General features: G+C 40.2%; 1 protein-coding gene across 3 annotated transcripts in view; it reads left to right on the top strand.

Annotated features, from left to right (window-relative positions):
• The window catches only part of CEP162 (centrosomal protein 162), an 89,987-nt gene that overhangs the window by 42,973 nt on the left and 27,041 nt on the right, over positions 1 to 19,973 (top strand). For all 3 annotated transcript variants that reach the window (XM_084624755.1, XM_084624756.1, XM_084624754.1), the window contains exons 14-21: positions 240 to 388; positions 3,167 to 3,394; positions 5,073 to 5,210; positions 7,463 to 7,575; positions 10,248 to 10,353; positions 12,179 to 12,305; positions 12,601 to 12,764; positions 14,395 to 14,499. In XM_084624755.1, the coding sequence (XP_084480881.1) occupies positions 240 to 388; positions 3,167 to 3,394; positions 5,073 to 5,210; positions 7,463 to 7,575; positions 10,248 to 10,353; positions 12,179 to 12,305; positions 12,601 to 12,764; positions 14,395 to 14,499 (1,130 nt within the window). The remainder of the gene's footprint in view (positions 1 to 239; positions 389 to 3,166; positions 3,395 to 5,072; positions 5,211 to 7,462; positions 7,576 to 10,247; positions 10,354 to 12,178; positions 12,306 to 12,600; positions 12,765 to 14,394; positions 14,500 to 19,973) is intronic.

Here is a 19,973-nt window from a genome sequence, read left to right as displayed (position 1 = left end):
GATGCTCTTGAATTAACTGAAAATCTTAACTATGGAGTGCTTGAATTGTGATCCAGAAGCTTGAGACTTAGCACTGGTGGATCATATGAATATACTTGACTTTTTGAGAGCATATACATACACTATGTGTTGTTAACAAGTAGAAAATAAACATTTTCATTGGTTTTATAGCACAGTACCTTCGCAGTCTGTCACTCACTGAATTTTGTTCTGTTCTGCTTTTTCCTCTCAAAATGAAGAAACGTTATTTACTACTAGGATAATAAGATCTGCAGTAAATGAATCAGCTTCTAAAAAGGTCAGCAATATGGTTATGTCTGGCCAGTCAGTCATTAATGCCCTTGGACTGCAGATTAAGGAAATGGATTCTTGTGTGCAGACTCAAAAAGTAAGTGTTGTATTTTAAGTTATTACTGTTTAAAACTGGAACACCCGTGATGAAGAATTTGCATACCAGTTTTGTTAAAGCTTTTTGTAATACCTTTTATAATAGGATCAATAAATGCTGAAACTTGGCATTAAGAGTTTGCTTTAATAAGATGTTGATGTTCTTCTAAAAGATATTGCTAAAGTCATATTGCCACTTTAGGTTCCCAGATCAGTCTGTTTTGGTAGTTTTATGTCAATGTTGTTGTGAAAATGTTATCCATTATCTAATTTCTAAACATTAATATTTCAGTATCAAACAGGTTTAATTTAAATAAAACTTTCAAATAAAACTATTATACTTAGCATGTAAGTTAGTACCTGTATTTGTCTGTCTTTGTATTAGTACTGCATATTGTGCTTGAGCATATAATAGTATGTCAACAGAAAAATGACTTGGCTAACACGGCAAAGAGTTTTTCTCCTCTTTTATTCAGGCAGGCAGTAGGCAGCTAATAAGAAAGCAAGATTGATTTATTTATTTTTGCCTTACAAGAAATTTTATGCATTTATTGGTATTTATCTCTGGATTCTTCCTGCTTTTCTGTAAGCAAGACATGGAGTAAGGCAGCTCAGGTAGCTGTGTGTGGTCGCTACCATTTTTTTGAACCTTCTATTCAGCAACCTTTTCAAGATGAATAAAGGCTCATAAGAGCCCAAAGGAAATCTTGAAAGCAAAGAGAAGAGCATAGGATGTTGCACTACCTGTCAGAGTGCTGCTCTTCCTTCTTCCCTGGCACCTCTATGCAGCTTCCAATGAGGGTATGGGAAGCTAGACTTAGAGCCACAACAAACAAATATTTTTTAAAATATTGGCAAAAATAAATTTAAAGTGCATTTATTTTCTGAAAAGTGACTAAAAATGTCATTGTGGGGCTTCATGTTTTCATCTTGGTGATTTCCGTATTAACTTTGTTCAGTTTACAAGTAAACCTTCTATTTTTTTTATATATAGCCAGTACTGCAGTTTTGCATGGGTTCTGAAATTTGTGTTCACTCTTCCTTGGGAATAACTGTCAATTCAAGTGATTGCACATATCCATTCCACACTAAGTGTGGGCACACCCAGTGAACTGGAAAGAGATTTTTCACATAGCAGTACCAATGAGGGCTGCTTGTGTGCCTTGCATCTATTTGTAATCCCAGCCAAGAGTATACAGGGTGGAGACACTCTGATTCCTCTTTAGTACCTTCTCACTGCTTGTGTCCTGGGTCTTGAACCTAGTATTACTTCTAATGGCCCACCTTGTGAGTCACTGGTTGCATTCTCCTGATTACATCACTTTCAGTCAAAGTGGCTTTCCTTGTGGCTACCATGTTGGCCAGGAGGATGGGGGATCCGCAGGCCCTCAGAGTAGGGCCTTCTACTTCGTCCTTAATTTAAAAAATAAAAGCCACTACCAGGCCTCACCCCAAGTATTTTAAAGATGATCTTGGACTTTCACCTCAACCAAACAATTTACTTACCAATTTTCTTCACTGAGGCACATAGTTACAAGATGAATAGAGGCTCCACACTTTAGGCATGCATAGAGCCCTTGCCTCTGCTTCAACAGAACTAAGCCATTCTGTGCATCCCTCAGCTGTTTGTCTCCTTTGCGGACAGAATTAAGGAGCTGGCAGTTTCCTTGAAAAGAATTTCAAATTAGAGCACATCATGCATATCAGTGTGTTATGAGATTGCTGAGACCACTGCTCCTTCAAAGATTTCTGCATATTCCTCAGAAGTTCAAGCGACTTCAACAGCATTTTGGGAAAATATCCCAATTTCTGACACATGCACGTTCCTTTACCAAGTATTATGCTATTGCTGCAGCTTCTAGGGATGATACCAGCTTTGGAAAGGCAGTTCTACAGTCCCTTTTCAGATAGAATCTGAGCTCTGCCTCCATTTCAAACTGCTTGGGAGTCACCTAGCGTGGAATGGACATGTGCAAACACCTGAAGGAAAAACAGTGACTTATCTGTTCTGTTTTTTCGAGATGTCCATTCCAAACCCCGCCCTCCTTCCCCTCTGCTTCAGAGTCTAGCTTGTTATGGATTCAAATGCAAAGGAAGTGAAAAGGGCCAGAGTGGCTCCAAGTTTTGTATCCTGGGCCAGGAGTACATGCAGGCACAGGCACTACCTCAGCGGATACCACTAGGGAAAAAAATCCCTGGCTTCAGTGCACTTGGCACACATGCCTCACATGGAATGGACATGTGCAATCACTTGAAGAGCAACAGTTACAGAATAGGTAAGTAGAATCGAACTGATTCGCTCGTAGCAGTATTAGCTCTTTAGTGCTAAGGAGAGTAAAAGTAGTTAGAAATTCATTTTTCTCTCTAAAGTAAGATTATAGGATTTGTCACACATACATGGAAAAGCTGTTTGAAGTTGGTGCCATTTTTTACCAGAACCATAGTATAAATATTATTTTTAAATGACATTTTAACATGACTTGCTTTAAAAAAAACCCAAAACCTAAAGACAATAATTTTATCACTTTTATCGTATGTTTTACCTGTGAAGATCCTTCCCAACTCTTTTCTCCTGCACCCCGATATCTGCTGGCTTTGGGCACTTAATCTTGCTTAACTGTATTAACACTCTTTATATTTTCAGAGTGCTCAGTGAAATAGTTCACAGAAAGATGATGTAGTATTGCTAACCTTAAATCTTGAATACATCTTATTGAAATGAAATGAAAATGATCAATGATCTCAATGCAGTGTTTCTCTGGTAATTTTTCTTCACCAGGATTCCTCACTTTTCCCTGTCAAAAACAGTGAGAGAGAGCTTTATTTGCTAAAAAGAGTCAAGGAAGCAGAGGAAACATTGAAAGCGGCACATGATTTAATTCAGCAGCTAAAAGACTCATTTTCACAGAAAGAGAAGGAAATGGAGAATAAGGTGGTAGAAATGAAAATGCAACATGATAAAGAGCTTTTACGGCTGAGTCAAGAAAACTATGTGCTTCAGACGAAGGTGCTGTACCACCTCCACCACAGACAAAGGGAAAGAGTTGCTTCTGAAAACAACACTCAGTATTTCTTAGTTCAGTCATTCCTGCTCTGAACCAATTAACAGGAAATAAACGGGGAGGGTGGGTGCAAGGTGTACACTCACGCTATTGCTGTTCCATCTGAAACCAATCATAAAGTTGTTTGTTTTTCCAGAGGGTAAACTGAGTTATGCTCTTCACTCACTCCTTATGGCTACCATGTTGGCCAGGAGGATGGGGGAACTGCAGGCCCTCAGAGTAGGGCCTCCTACATGTTTTTTTATTTTGTTTTTGTTTTGTTTTTTAAATAAGGACAAAGTTTCTACCAGGTCTCACCCCAAGTTTTTTAAAGATGGTCTTGAACTTTCACCTCAACCAATTTACTTACCAATTTTCTTCTCTAAGCCACACAGTCACAAGATGAGTGGAGGCTACTACTTAGAAGCTTTGCTACTTAGGGGTTGTCTAATTCCTCTCCGGATACGTGTATGCCGCATGCTTCTTTTGGCAGCATGTAGAGTACATATCCGCATAGCCCCCCTAGCGTGGGTATAAATAACAGTGTAGCTGGTGAGGCCTGGCTTAGACAAGTAAAGACACCTGAAGAGTGTGTGTATGTATGTGAATACATACTCTACCCACTCTACTTGCCTAAGCTGTCTCTGCCTGTCTACACTGTTGTTTTTAACTCCTCCAGTGGGGAAGAACTCTGACCATGAGGAGGCAGCAGGGAAAGGCTGTGCAAGCTGTCTGCTGCTGGAGTCATTCCCTGCTGCAGGGAAAAGCTCTGACAGTGGAGAGGCTTTGCCTTTCCCCCTGCTAGAGCATTCCTTGCCTCAGGAAAAGACTTTAGCAATGGGGAAAGGCTAGGGCTTGGGGTGGGGGAGAGGGAAAGGTTCAGCCTTTGCCTCTCCACTCCCTCCCCCACAGCAAAACTATTCCTGACTGCAGTGAAAGGCTCTGGCAGCAGGAAGCTGCTAAAGCCTTTCCCCACTACCTCTCCTCTGCCAGAGCATGTCACTGATATCTGTGGCTACATGCTGCAGTGTGGATGCAGTGTGCTTTTAACCGCAGCGTATGGCGGCAAGTAGTATACATATAGCTGCCACCAGTGGTGTATACGTATCCTGTGTTACACATTCCAGGGCAGCATTCAGATTATAAATCCTTACGCTATAACTATAAATAAACCTTTAATATAATGTCAGTTTCTGGTAAAATAAAAGCAGAATTATATACACTTCCTGATGGTTTTTTCTACAAAACTATGCTTAAGGCTTGGCTCTTGGGGAAAGTTACCACCAGAACTTTACCAATTCAAGTATACTGCTACAGTTTTACCACATGAACACTCTTAATAAGAGTGTCCACGTGGGGAGTTAGTCGTATAGTTCTGCTGGTAAGTTTCCCCATATAGACAAGCCCTTATACTGAACAGGGCCTGTTGTGCATATTACTACAATCTTGCATGTGCTTCACTTTTTCAGATAATGCTTCTATGACACCAGTTTTTTTGAAGGCTCAGAGTACTCTGTTTCCGTGTGTGTGTGTTTTAATAAAAAGGAAAATAGATGCCATCTAACTTAGTGCAAAGCTTTCTCCAGAGAACTTTGTCTAACAATTGTTTTATTGACACTTTGTGTGCTTTGTATATTTTGAAAGGTAAATAGTATGGAAGAGCTGAGCAAAGAAAAGAAATGGCTTCACCTTGGGGCAACAGAGACTGTCACTGAAGAAAAGTTAAAGCAAATCCAAAAGGAAATTCAAGATCAAGAGAACCTTCTTCACGGTTATCAGCAGGTAGAGTGATATTTTAATGTGGTGGTGTGAACTCTGGTTAGCTGTAAAAACAAAAAGATCAGATAAACTATTTGTTGTTTTTGTAACATTAGGGTGGGATTTTCTAAAGCATATAAGGAAGTTAGGCTCCCATCTGCCATGGTCATTGTATCCATAGTTGAGGTTAAGTGTTTCTGCGCTTCTCCACATACAAGATGCATCTGTGTTTAACTTAAAAACACTTAGTTGAATTGTTACCAAATAAAATTTTCTGGGGTTTCCTTTACTTCTTCAAAATTTCAAAAGCTGTCTTACTTGGGCCTTTTGTAAATGGAAAACCTATGAATTATTAAACTCATTCTTCTGAGAATGAAACTTTCCTAGTTGAAATCCTTGACTAGTTGCTGCTATTCTACTTAAGGGAGATATCTTTTTCTAAAAAGCAGTAGAGGTGTAGCTCTGAAGGGCATGAATAAATTACACACATTTCAAAATCTCTCTAGTTTTGAGTAAGCTCTTCCCAAGTTGTATAGTGTTACCTGGCATTAAAAGAATACAACCTGTGAACTGAAAACTTTAACAAATAAAATACAGTTTGGCCAATAAAGAATCAACATTTCTGTCCCCAAAACACGTGGAAAACTAGTTTTCCCAAGAAAAACTAGGCTTGTGGAGGTAAGCTTGGCTCTATTAGCATGCATCTGCATCATCTCTCCATCTTCTTCTCAGCCCAGAGGTACAACTTGTGTCTTTGACTGCACTGGTAGAAAAGTAGAAAACAGAGAACAGAGCTTGAAAAGTAGAGAACAGAGCTTGAAACTTTTGTTCTGGGATTGGGTATGACTCAGAACTAGGGCTGTTAAGCAGTTAAAAAAATTAATCATGATTAATCACTCTGTTAAACAGTAATAGAATACTATTTATTTAAATATTTTTGGATGTTTTCTACATTTTCAAATATATTGATTTCAATTACAACACAGAATACAAAATGTACAGTGCTCTCTTTATATTTATTTTTGATTACAAATATTGTAATCTGTAAAAAAACAAAAGAAATAGTATTATTTCAGTTCACCTCATACAAGTACTGTAGTGCAATCTCTTTATCATGAAAGTGCAACTTACAAATGTAGATTTTATTTTTTGTTACATAACTGCACTCAAAAACAAAACAATGTAAAATTTTAGACCCTACAAGTCCACTTAGTCCTATTTGTTGTTCAGACAATTGTTCAGACATACAAGTTTGTTTACATTTGTAGGAGATTATGCTGCCTACTTCTTGTTTATTATGTCACCTGAAAGTGAGAACAGGATTTCACATGACACTGTTGTAGCTGGTGTCATAAGATATTTATGTGCCAGATGCGTTAAAGATTCCTATGTCCCTTCATGCTTCAACCACCATTCCAGAGGACATGCGTCCATGCTGATGACGGGTTCTGCTTGGTAATGATCCAGAGCAGTGCGGACCAGCGCATGTTCATTTTCATCATCTGAGTCAGATGCCACCAACAGAAGGTTGATTTTCTTTTTTGGTGATTCGGATTCTGTAGTTTCCACATCAGTGTGTTGCTCTTTTAGGACTTCTGAAAGCATGCTCTCAGATTTTGTAAGGCACTTCAGATTCTTAAACCTTGGGTCGAGTGCTGTAGCTGTCTTTAGAAATCTCACATTGGTACCTCCTTTGCCTTTTGTCAAATCCGTAGTGAAAGTGTTCTTAAAATGAACAGCATATGCTGGGTCATTATCCAAGACTGCTATAAAAAGAAATATATTTGGCAGAATGTGGGTAAAACAGAGCAGGAGACGTGCAATTCTCTCCGAAGGAGTTCAATTACAAATTTAATTAACTCATTTTTTAATGAGTGTTTTCAGCCTGGACGCTCGATACAATCCAAGGTAAATGTGTACTAAATGTAGTTTAGCATGCTGTATAAAAAAGTATTTGATATTCAGATGTGCTCTAAAAACAAATTATTATAAACATCAAAGTCTCATCCAACATAAATATGTTTGACTATGTGTGAGTATTCAGTGATTACAATTATATGACCTATTATTGTCTATTCTTTTTTATAAATTACTGTCATTTATGCTTAGTCTGTGTTCTATGACTGAGGTAAGAGAGTAATTGCTTTATGAAATCTAAGTATTAAGAATGTGATAGAAGCAAAGTACACATGTAGATTACAGTAAAAATGCTGTTGAGCCAGATAAAATTATTATTAATACATGAATGTGGGTTAAGTTTGTCTTTTTTGTCTTAGGAAAATGAAAGGTTATACAAGCAAATGAAAGAACTCCAGATACAAAACAAGAAAAATGAGGAACGGATGTTTAAGGAAAATCAACATTTAACATCTGAGTTAGCGTCCTTAAGGTGAGTGTGTTTAAACTTCTAGCCTTTAAAGACACGTAAATTCAGAGTTAGTTTGAGGGCTTGTGTGCTAGTCTGCACTAGTGGGATATACATTTGTCTTCACTAGTATTTTGTGCACTAACTGGCCCATGTGGACCTTGCAGTTGGGCACTTAAAATTCCCTACTGTGCATTAACATAATACTGTCTGAAACGGGACAACATTAACATGCACGAGGGAACTTCTAGTGCACACCAGGGTCCACACAGGCCAGTTAGTCTGCACTAGCTTATCACAGACTAACTCACCATGCAGACAAGCCTTCAGTAAGCAGAACCATAAGAGCAGAACTAGCAAGCCTGTCAGATATCCTGTTGTTTGTTTTGTTTTGTCATAGATGGTGATAGGTGACTGGTGAGCTCCTATTCCATTGAAATTGGGAGGGGTGGAAGAAGTGTCCAAATTTAGTTCTTAGCCTTCCCTTTTCTGTTAGAGACCTATTGGAGTAAACAGGGCTTGTAGCTTAGATGGTTGTATTCTAAATCTCAAGATTGAATGTTTGTTCATACAAAGAATGGGCCACAGAATTAAATGAAGGCCGGGGCGAGAGCATGCCTTTTGATAGTATAATTTTATCTGCCATGTTAAAATGTTTGGTTATTATTATACATAAGTATTCTCATAAGATGAAATTCATCAAGCAGCTCAGGTCACAGAAGACCCCAGTACAAAGGAATCACCATGCTGAGGTTGTGAGTGACTGAGCAGTGGTTACATAGGGGGAATCTCCCCCTCTGTAAAACTGGGATCTGTGTCTGTAACAGCATGGAGGGTCAGCAACCATGCAAATCCAGTATTTACAAATCTTTGTATAGGAGCTCACAGCTGAGCTTAATTCATGGGGAGTAGATTCTATCCCCAGACTTGCATGTGGTTTTCCTAAGCAAAGGTTGCTTATTTGGAGTTTATGGGTCTATTTATGCTACCAAAAAAATCCACGTCAGCGAGTCTACGAGTCCAGGTCTACAGTTCATGCTGCAGCGCTACCAATAACTGTGTAGGCATTCATGTTTCAGTTGGAGCTCAGGCTCTGAAACTTGGGAGGAGGGGTGGATTTCAGAACCTGAGCTCCAACCCAGGTGGGAACATCTATATGGCTTTATTTAGTATGTGCCCAGGTCCGTAAACCCGGGCTCTGAGACTCACCACTGCAGTGGTGTTGTGGTTTTTTTTGTTTTTTTTTTAATTGCAGTGTAGACATAGTGGCTTGTGCAGGAAAGGGGGTAGATATCACCTTTACTGATTTTGATCAAATAATGACTTGTCTTCTTTTGTTTTATCTAATTATCATTGTGACTGGTGCCTGGGATGGGCCACACTGAGAATGCCACAGTCAGGGCAGACTGCAAGAAATAGGCCAGACCGTCCTGCCAAAACTAGTGGTTTACTCTATAGTTAGATTCACCAAGCCAGTAACAAAAGAACTTCTGCAGTACCACACCTAAGTATCCAGAAGCCAAACATAGTCCCCTTTAGGCATTCCAGCCGTTGGCTCCCATCCAGTCAATCCAATCTAATATAGTGAGAGGTTATTGAAACCCCAATTAACCATATGTGAAGTTCTTCCTAATCCCAATGGATGAGAGACATATCCCAGGTCAGTATGAATCTCAGATCTTACCCAAATATCATGCTGTCACCAATCCTTAATAAGCCTTTAGTTAGTTTACTAATAAAAGAAAAGGAGTTATAAATAGTTAATAAATCATATACATACAAATGATTGCCAAGTCCTTATATCAGGTTTCAGCAGTGCTGGAATAGACTGCTGGCATGTAAAGTCTCTCTGGTAACTCCCAAAAGATTGGAAGGTCCTCAGTCCATAGTTCAAAATGCTCCTTTTAGCTGTAAATCCACAGTCCAGAGAATTAAAGCAGGAAAGAGGCAACACAGGGATATATCAGAGGTCTTTTATTTGTATTGCAATGTGCATGGAAGTCCCAAACAAAGCCCACAGCACCTGTATGTTGAAAGTTACTGGTCCAAAATGCAGCCCAGGATCATATGAGCATATCACATGCCCTTAACCTTTGGTACTTAAACGCCGGGGGAGAGGGGTGGCGGCCATTGACTCCTTGCCATCTGAGGCATCCTCCAGAAGAGCCATCTGGACAGGATGAGTTTCTTCAGTAGTCCATTGTAAGAGTGGAGTGTCCTTGCGAGGCCATCACGCACAGCTGTCTAGCCCTAATGTAAATTCTGTCTGGGGGTGTCACCCAGGAATACAACACCTGTGAAAGACATAAGTACATAGCCAGTCTTCATAACTTCAGATACAATAATGATACATTCATGTAAACAAGATAATCATACTTAGCAAATCTTAACTTTTCCATTGACATCTGACAACAATGATACAAACAGTCATCTTTCTTATACACAGCATCACAATCATCAAGTTAGCATTTATGAAGATGGATGGACTGGTGTCTGATATCCCAGGAGTAATTTTGGGCTTTGTTTTACTTATGTATTTCAGTGCTTATTCTTTTTTTAATGATTTAAAAGAAATATTTGCCAGAATTTGTAGACATGATCCTTTCATAGGGAAACCACTGAATGTGTTAATGAAGCAGAAAGCTACGTAAGATCACCAAACTGCATAATGTTCTCTTTTGTCATTGTTCCATTAGAGAACAGATGGATAAAAATAACTTCCTGTCACAGTTAGAGCAGGATTCTAAACCAACAAGAAACCAGAGTTTCACAGAACTGATTTCAGAACTTCGAGTAGCACAGGTAAGTGGATTTTGTGTTCTGGAATTGTATACCTGTTTAAATATTAATCTCTCCATGTAAAATAAATATATCCATTGATACCATAGACTTATTGTGTAAAGTAAAATTGGAAATTTTGTAGCATATTTCCTTATGCTAAAATAATGTACCATTTTATAGTCTTTATTAAAAACTTGTCTTGCTTTAATACTTGAAAATAGCATGAATGAATAATCAACTGAATGCACAAAACTAGCCTCCAAAGATGCCTTTCGCCATTATCATCTCTGTGGGTGCTTCAGTGGTTATCCTGAAATGTTCTATGAGAATGATGGTAGCCAGCAAGGTGGTATGCAGACATTTACAGGTGCACATTTTGTTGAGACACCGATAAAGAATACATGCTAGTCTCAGGCAAGTTTAGTGTAGTGTTTAAGGAGTGTTTTTCAGTTAGGTTCTAGATGATAGCTGGAGGGTGGGTGCCTTTGCCAGTTCAGAGTTTTGAACTGTTTCTGTATTCTGCAAGGGAAGGTTTTGCTCTTGTGATAGACAGCCAAAGATGTCATTCCTGAGAAGATAAATTTACAGATATAGGATACCCTCTGGATTTTCCAAAACCCTATTATTTGAACCTTTGCTTTATCCCTTCCTTGTCCACCAATAGAGCAGAGACCTGGCCAGAAGGGAGGCCATCCTTCTACTAAATAACTCCTGCAGCAGCGCAGGGAGCCCTCTGTAGTCCTGCTGTCATGGGAGTGGGGCCATGACAGCAGAGCTGCAGAGGGCTCCCTGTACAGCCAAAGGACAGTGGTGGTCCTGACAGGGCAGAGCCTAGTTCCAGCTGGGGTTCCCTGCTGTGCTCTCCCATGACTACTATGCCCCTCTTCTCCCCTGCCCCAGGGCATCTTGTGCCTGCAATAATCAAGAAGGAGCAGCACAGGGAGCCCTCTGCAGCCCTGCTGTCATGGGAGGGAGTGAGCAAGGCTCCCTGCTCTCTCGATTATCTAAACTCCCCATTATCTGAATAAAATCCATGTCTCCCATGCTATTCGTATAAGTGTCAGTATACTGGAATGAGGGCAGATCTCCCATTTTAAATATGGAGAAGCTGAGGCAGGAAGATTGTCACTTTCTCAAAGCAAAGGAGAGGGAACAAGTCTCTCTGTTGGGTGGTCAGAGTGTGAGGTCACATCGCACTCAAAGGGAAAGACCTGGCATCTTGGAAGAAAACCAGTAGGTTGTAGAAAGAACCATATCCAGCCAACAAGTGTTCATAGATCTCACAAGGAGGCATGTGGATTTCTGAGAAACCATCCTTCTCATTCGTTTCCCTTTGGACTTGGGAAAGCAGGAGACCTAGAAGCAAATTGTTGGTTTGAAGGGTCTCCAAGAAGGCATAGCCGGAGTAAGGCTAAAGGTTAGTGCTCGCTGATGCAAATGAAGTAGACTGAAGTTTGGGAATGGGTTTATGTTCTTGATATATGTAAACTCATATTTTTTGCCATTGTGCCGAGACTAAAAAAAGTTTTGTTTTGTTTTTTAACTGTGGTCTACTTACAGACTGAATCTGGATTGTTTGGCTTCTAAGACTGATCTAATAAGAGCCTGTTATGTTATAAGAGACCTCAGATTCAGCCTCTATTGCGTGACTAACCTCATATAGTCTTCCTGCACTGTATTGTAGAAAGGATACTATCCAACATAGACAATCACATCGGCTGCTAAGGGACCAGTGCAGCAGCTGTGATCCATCTTATGATGGAAAAACACCAGTTACTTTTTTTTTTGTAGAAAACGTATGTTCTGTTGGTTTATTTTTCTTTACATGTTTTCTGTGAATATTAAGAAGGAAGAAGCCAAATTGCTGGAAGAGATAAAACGGCTTAAGCAAGACAAACAAGCTCTTGAAGTAGATTTGGGACAAATGAGGAGAGAGAGAGATTTGGCAAGAGCCCAAATTGATTCTACTTCAGGTAAAGTACTCATTTGTGGAGGCTCTCATTCCAGTTAATAATTGGATAATTGCTCTTTACCTGTGTTTCACTAAATAAATGTATATAACACTTAATTATTTGTAATACAGAAGGGCTTAAATAAATGTGATATAAAGGCTTTTGAAATGCTCTTATATTTGAAAACTTAATTTGAGTCGCACCTTTAAATTTTAGTAAAGAAAAAGTAGTGGCAAAGTGCCTGAAATATATCTGAGAAAGCTTTGTTGCAGATTTCTAAGAGGAGTATATTAAATCAAGTATTTTTGCCTTCTAGGTGAAAAATCTTATGAGATAAAGATTATAGAAGAATCATACAAACAGGAAATTAGTCTTTTGAAAAAGAGACTTCAATGGTATGCAGAAAATCAGGAGCTTTTGGACAGAGATGCAAGTCGTCTTAAAGATGCAAAACAAGAAATTGAGAAATTGAAACTACAGGTGATCACAACAGTTCAAGGTTTATTTTTGTGAATTAGTACTTATAGAAATAGTGTCCATAGAATACAACTTGTTTTTTCAGTATATGTTATCTATCTTATTCTAAGTGCAGTATTGGAATACATCAAAATCTTTTATTTAAATACTGAGGGCCTGATATGGAGAATGTACATTTATTATGTGTAAAATGGAGGATTTAGATGTATGAGAGCTTAAAACTGTTTTTATTTGCATTTGACACTTCAGTGGCATTTCTGGAAATAATTCTAAATTAATAGTTCTTTAGGCCATGCAAATCATTGACTAAGACTACCAGATAGGAGTTACGTTATTATACTAACATTTGAAAAACATACCATACTGTAGTGGTTAAAGCAGTGTTACCCAAAGTGCGTGGCATGCATGCCTCAGAGGCTGAAGGAAATAGCTATAGGGGACATGGACAGGCTTCTCAGTCATTCTCCAGAGTCAGAGGAAGCTTTATTTTCTTGAGGGAAAAGTCTCTACCTGTAATGGTTGAAAAGAAAACCTTTCAAAACATGAAACCAGTAAAACCAATGCAGAGAGCCTGAAGCAATATCTGTGGGTGTGAACTGCCCCATTTATATCAGTGGACGCTAAGTCAGATGCCAGTGATACTATTTCCCTGCTCATGAATGCATGTAGAAAACAGAGGAAGTATTGTATTATAAACATCCTAAAGTGGGGGAGGAGGTTGCAAAGTAAGATATATGTAGGCCTTTAACAACACATGGTAGGTGGGGAGGAGCTGTCATTGGTTTCATTTTCCTCAAAGTAGGCTCATTTTCAAACATTTGGGAAACACAGTAAGATTGCTCTCATTTGGATGAACAGTTTTGTGCATCAAAGGTTAAACTTTACACCGAAGCATTATTATTACCCAGTAGATAATGGGAATGTGCGTTCATTTAACAGTCCAATATTTCTCTAGCAATGCATTGGAATATTAATATTCACTGGAATCTCCAGATATTAGACTTGAACCTTGATGGCCAAATTTTCTCCTGTGACAGAGCTTTTCTTGGTGATGGGGAGAAAGGGGCGCGCCTGGTTCGGACTCCCTGAACCTCAGAGCCAGCCCATCTTAGATATAATTTAGAGCTGCTGCTGGGCATCTCTAAATTGCATCACTGAATGCAAAGCTGTGAATGCTTAAATTGTGCCCTTAACTGATCATACGTCAGTGGAAGACATCATAGCTTAGCTCTACCATACCACCCCCTCCTCTGCATGTCAAGAGAGTGGGAGGGAAGAGGCTCAGGGCACAGACCTGGCAAAAATTTGCTCCCAGGGAGTTCCCTTCATAAGGGAATTCTCTGCTAGATCTCTGCAGCTTGGTTACAGTTCCGTTACCCCATCTGGCACAAAGAGGCCATAGCCCAGCATGAGAATATAGTTCATAGACTTCTATCAGACAAACTATACTGAAAACTAGGATAGACTTCTGCACTAGTCCTGTTCAAATATGGAGCTCTTTCATTATAGTTAATTTGAAATAATTAAAATATTTTAAATAATTTTTAATAATTTTAAAATATTTTCAACTGTGCTAATGAAGTGAACCTGTTGCATATACATTTTGTAATGTACCATTGAATATGTTGAATAGGTTGATAATCTCAGAACTGAAGCTGGGAATCAGTCTGGGCAACAGAAGAAACGTTTAAAGGACAGAGCAGCAGATGCAAAAAAAATTCAAGATCTTGAGCGACAAGTATGTAATAACGTTACTTTTCTCAGTGTTTCATAGCTTGTGAAAAATACAGTAATGCTGACTGCTGTTGAGAGATGTTGGCAGAAATATCAAGATTACACTTTGCTGTATTGGAAAAGTCCCATGATAAAGTAAACATTTTTTGTCCTCATGGAACTGTCTTATCTTGACATTACAAATATTAATTCATTTATGAGAAATTGTTCTCATGCTGGGACAAACCCTAAAAGTGATAGTATTTCAAGTGGCAACTTACTTTATCAGTACACTTTTGAATTCTTATTTCCATGTCTAAAGACTTCGTTTGAATATTTTCTTCCCCTCACATCCAGGATGAATGTTCTGGGGCCTACAGTGAAGTAATAATGGCATTAGTCTGTTGCTTGGAGAGTGATTTGGATATCATATGACTAACACTGAGATCATGGTAGAATCAAATTAGTTGGTGAATAGGATGGGAGGGAAAAGGAAAAAGAGCCCAGAAAGCCGTGAATATTTTGTTTTATATCGCCCTGAAATTTCAAAGTGTCAAAAAGCAAATGGAGGGTGCATTGAAGTAGTGTCCTTCTCTATCTAAAATAATCTGAGTATAAGAATAACCCATTTAAATCAAAGGACATCTTAGAAAAAGATTGTTTAAATCAAACTACTAAACCCACAATGCAGCTAATGAGTCCTGTCTGACTATTTCAAAATCGAAAATAAATCCCTGTTCTTGCATTGGGGTTGTGGTGCGTGCCTGCTTGCGCATGTGCCTCTGTATCTTTTTAAACATTGTGTCCTCTTTACAAATCATCCCCCAGCAAATTGCCACCTTCATCTTTTTTAAATGAATGGTAATAAAGTAAGAAATAAGAGATTTTTAATTCAAAATCCAGGAAACTGCTTTTTGAGATGGTCAGTGTCTGACTGTTGATCACAGAAGTGTAATTATATTTTTTTTAATGAAAATTTATCCTACAGCATTTTTCTCTAGATATAAATGTTAAGGGTTGAAAGTACACTGGTGGTAATGCCTTCACATAAATAACTCTGTGAAATGTTTTCCTTCAAATGCTTCTCTGTATACATTCCACTGATGGTGTACATGCAACCAGGACCATGTAGTGCCTGCTGGTGGCCACTCTTTGTACCCTGTGGGTCCTCATGCTAACCAAAGGCATAAAGGGTAGGGCTGAGCCCAACTTTGGCAGTTCCTTCTCTGGCTACAATTTGGAATTTGCAGTGTTCATGTGACCTTTTCTTATGTAAATAGTTAGTTATAGATAGTTAGAGATTTTGTAAACTACTAAATACCTAACATTAATGGTTTAGTGTTTCCTTTCTTCCCTTTAGAAGGAAACTTGGTTGTTTGTTTTTGCCTCAGGGTTAGTGGCTTATCCTGGTACCAAGACTATCTCTTCACTGCAGAGTTAACTTAGGCCATGTCTACACTATCACTTCTGTTGGTAAAACTTATTTTGCTCAGGGGCGTGAAAAAATACCCCCCCCCCACCACTGACATAAGTTACACTGACAGAAGCACTGGTGTGGACAGCGCTATGTCAGTGGGAGAAGCTCTCCCACTAACACAGCTACCACTGCTCTTGGAGGTGGTTTTATTATGTCAACAGGAGAGCTCTCTCCCGCCGGCTACACAAGTGATCTCACGGTGGCACAGCTGCATTGGTACAGCTATAAGCTCGCTAATGCAGACATGCCTTTAGGTTCTTACTTCGGTGTTATTCCTTTCTGTCCACACACAAAATACATATACCTGCATTTGGTGGTGCTTTAAACCCAATCGGTCTGGCCTAGATAGGGGAATAGGCTAGAAGTGGCTCTTAGCCTTTTCAGACTACTGTATTTCTTTCAGAAGTCTGATTTATCTTGCATACCCCAAGTTTCACTTAACGTAAAAACTGATTGCTTACAAAATCAGACATAAAAATACAAAAGTGTCATAACACATTATTACTGAAAAAATGGATTATTCTCATTTTTACCATATAATTATAAAAGAAATCAATTGGAATATAAAAATATTGTACTTGCATTTCAGTGTATAGTATATAGAGCAATATAAACTAGTCATTGACTGTATGAAATTTTAGTTTGTACTGACTTGAGACCAATGGTCCATCTAGTCCAGTATCCTGTCTTCCGGCAGTGGCCAATGCCAGGTGCTTCCGACTTCACTAGTTCTTTTTATGTAGCCTGTTCTAAACTAGGCAAATGTCGAGATGAGTTGATGTACCCACTGGAAGACCTTTGTGTGCCCCCAGGGGTACGTGTACCCCTGGTTGAGAACCACTGACCTAGAGCTTGGGTGCTGCTTTCACTTGGTCTGAGAACCTGCCCACTTTGTAGTGAGGACACCAGCTAGATCACTCAAGTGCTGATACTCCTCTAGTGCCTTCTCAGAATCCCCCCTTTGTGCCCAGAGGATAGACAAGTTCTCCCACAATTCACTGAGAGAGAATCTGAGAGTAGCTCAGTTTACTGAAGTACAAAGAACTATGGAATATGCCTCCAGAAGTCAGAGCAACTTACCTGAGTGAGTGAAGCACCAGTGAGGACACAGTAATTCAGATATGGCTTTAGGGTCACTGTTCACAGCTAGGCTGGGCTAACTTGGTTGCTCAGACCGAGGTGCTGATGACCCAAGTAAACTTTTTAGTGATGACAATGCCCTGTGACTGACGTACATCTCCAGGCTTTAATAATTGCTCTTTTTGTAAGGCCAAACTTTCTCATTGATTCAGTTGCTTTCATACCAAATACTTGTGTTTGGGTGAGGGGCACATTAGAAAGAGAGGGATGTGCCTTCTGTAAATCCGTTTCTAGGACTGGGTGGGCAAACTTTTTGGCCTGAGGGCCACATCGGGGTTGCGAAACTGTATGGAGGGCTGGGTAGGGAAGGCTGTGCCTCCCACTTCCCGCCTCCTGACTGCCCCATCAGAACCCCCAACCCATCCAACCACCTCTGCTCCTTGTCCCCTGACTGCCCCCTCTCTGGACCCCTTGCCCCTAACTGCCCACCTGCTCACTGTCCCACCTCCTATCCACACCCTCGCCCCCTGACATGCCACCTGGGACCCCTGATCCATCCATTTCCCCCCACTCTTTGTCCCCTGACTGTCCCCTCCATGGACCCCCATCCCTAACTGCGCCCGACTCCCATCCAACCCCCCTCCCTGTCTTCCTCACCCCGCTGGGACCCCTCGACCCCTCCGGGACACCACCGCTTATCGAACCCTCCCTGTCTCCTGACTGCCTCCGCCCCATCCAACCGTCCCCTGACTGCCCCCTGGGACCTCCTGCCCCTTACCCTATCCTCCCTACCCCCTTACCACACCATTCAGAGCAGCAGGACAGGCTTATTGGAAAGTTGCGCTGCCCACGCAGGGCGTGGCTGCGGGGGAGGGAGGACAGTGGGGTAGGGGCTGGGGATTAGCCTCCCCGTCCGGGAGCTCAGGGACTAGGCAGGATGGGCCCGCGGACCGTAGTTTGCCCACCTCTGTTCTAGGAGAACCCAGAAAGCGAAGGAGTTTTGTTGGAAAATGTTCCTTTTGAAGAGTATAATGCATCCCTCTTCAGATCCTGGGATGCTTGTGGCATAAACCTCTGAGCACTCATCATCTAAAAGTGCTCCACATGTGGACCTGAAGTTCCTACTCCTAAAGATCCATCGTCCTTGCCTGGTAAAATCTCGGGACAGAGGGCGATGAGTTCTAGGTCAAGCCATAAATCTTCTCAAGCCTCAGACAGAGTAGCCCAAGGCCCAAAATGGGTATGCTGTCCCAACCTCTCAGCAACATGGACCCCAGTACCGTTGTCTACCCTGGTACCAATGTTATCTACTCATCTGTCTTCAGTACCACTGTATTCTGTACCAAAGTCCTGTGTGATGTCAAAAGACCTACTGGTCTCTTTGGTATCGGACACGCCTCTATTAGGCTTCGTGAAGGAGCTTAATCCCAAGTACCAACCACTGCTCCTATACCAGAACCAAGTATATCAACACTTCATCCAGAGCAGTTTGAGGGCAGTCCAGGCACACCAGATGGCACAGTTCCTTCTCTGCAGAAGGACAATACATTTTTGTCAGACTCTGAGGGAGGTAGGGAAGTTTCACTGTCTCTAGGGGTCTAAATATTCATGTTAGTAAACACCCAAGGAGGACTTGAGGGCAGAGTCTTATTACAATAGACATAGAAGTTCACACCCATGGGTTTCGCATTCATTCATTAATGAATGTTTCTTGGAGCCACTAGTCCTGGAATCCCCAAAGGGAGAGGCAATCCTTGTTTTAATCTGAAATGGAACACTGGATCTGGTCCAAGAGGTGAATCTAGCTGAACAGCACTGTAATAGCAACCATAATGTAATTAAATTTAACATCATTGTAAGGTGGAGAAAACCAAAGAAACCCACCACAGTAGCATTTTAACTTCAAAAAAAAATTTCCACAAAAATGAGAGAGCTAGTTAAATGGAAATTAAAAGGCACAGTCACAAGATTGAAATGCCTGCAAGCAGCATGGAAACTTTTTAAAAACTCCATAACAGAGGCTCAAACTAAATGTATACATCAAATTTAAAAAAACAGTAAGATGACCAAAAAATGCCACAATGGCTAAACAGAGTAAAAGAGGCAGTATGATACAAAAAGACATCCTTTAAAAGTTGGAAGTCAAATCCAATATCACACAGTTCCATCATCTTCCTCTCACCCTTCTCCTAACTAGGTACTGCTTGTTAATCACCCTCAGTGGAATACAATAGGTGTCATCACTCAAAGAAGAACAGGAGGAGGCTACATACCTGTAATTGAAGTTTCTTCAAGATATGTGGTCCCTATCTGTATTGTAGTCCCACCCTCCTCCCCCTTTACTGCGGATCAATTTGATTTGTGGTGGTGAATCACACCACACCCTGCCCTTACTTGCCTTACATGATGCAAGGGCGCATGCGTGGACCAATAGACACTACTACTTTCAAAATGTCCAGCTCCAGACACATGGCACATGTGTATAACCCTCAGTGGAATTCAGATAGGGAGCACACATCTCAAAGAACGCCAGTCACATGTAAGAAACCTCCTCTTGGAAACCATTAGGCAAGGGATAAATAAAAAGATAGAAAATATATAATATAGAAATCCATGGTATGCCCACTAGTTGAATAATGCTTGCAGTTCTGGTCACCCCATCAAAAAAAATACGTTAGAACTGGAAAAAGTACAGAGAAGGGCAACAAAATGGTATGGAACAGCCTCCATACAAAGAGAGATTTAAAAGACTGGTACTGTTCAGTTTAGAAAAGAGATGACAAAAGGGGGATATGATTGAGGTTTATAAAATCATGAGTGATGTGGAGAAAGTGAATAAGGAAGTGTTGTTTACCTCCTCAAATAATACAAGAACCAGGTGGACACCCAATGAAATTAATAGGCATCAGGTTGAAAACAAATATAAGGAAGTACTACTTCAC

Source organism: Lepidochelys olivacea (assembly GCF_965140295.1).
Source record: "Lepidochelys olivacea isolate rLepOli2 genome assembly, chromosome: 3".
Lineage (NCBI taxonomy): Eukaryota > Metazoa > Chordata > Testudines > Cheloniidae > Lepidochelys > Lepidochelys olivacea.
Note: the sequence above shows the minus strand (reverse complement) of the source record. Positions and strands in the feature narration are given on the sequence as shown.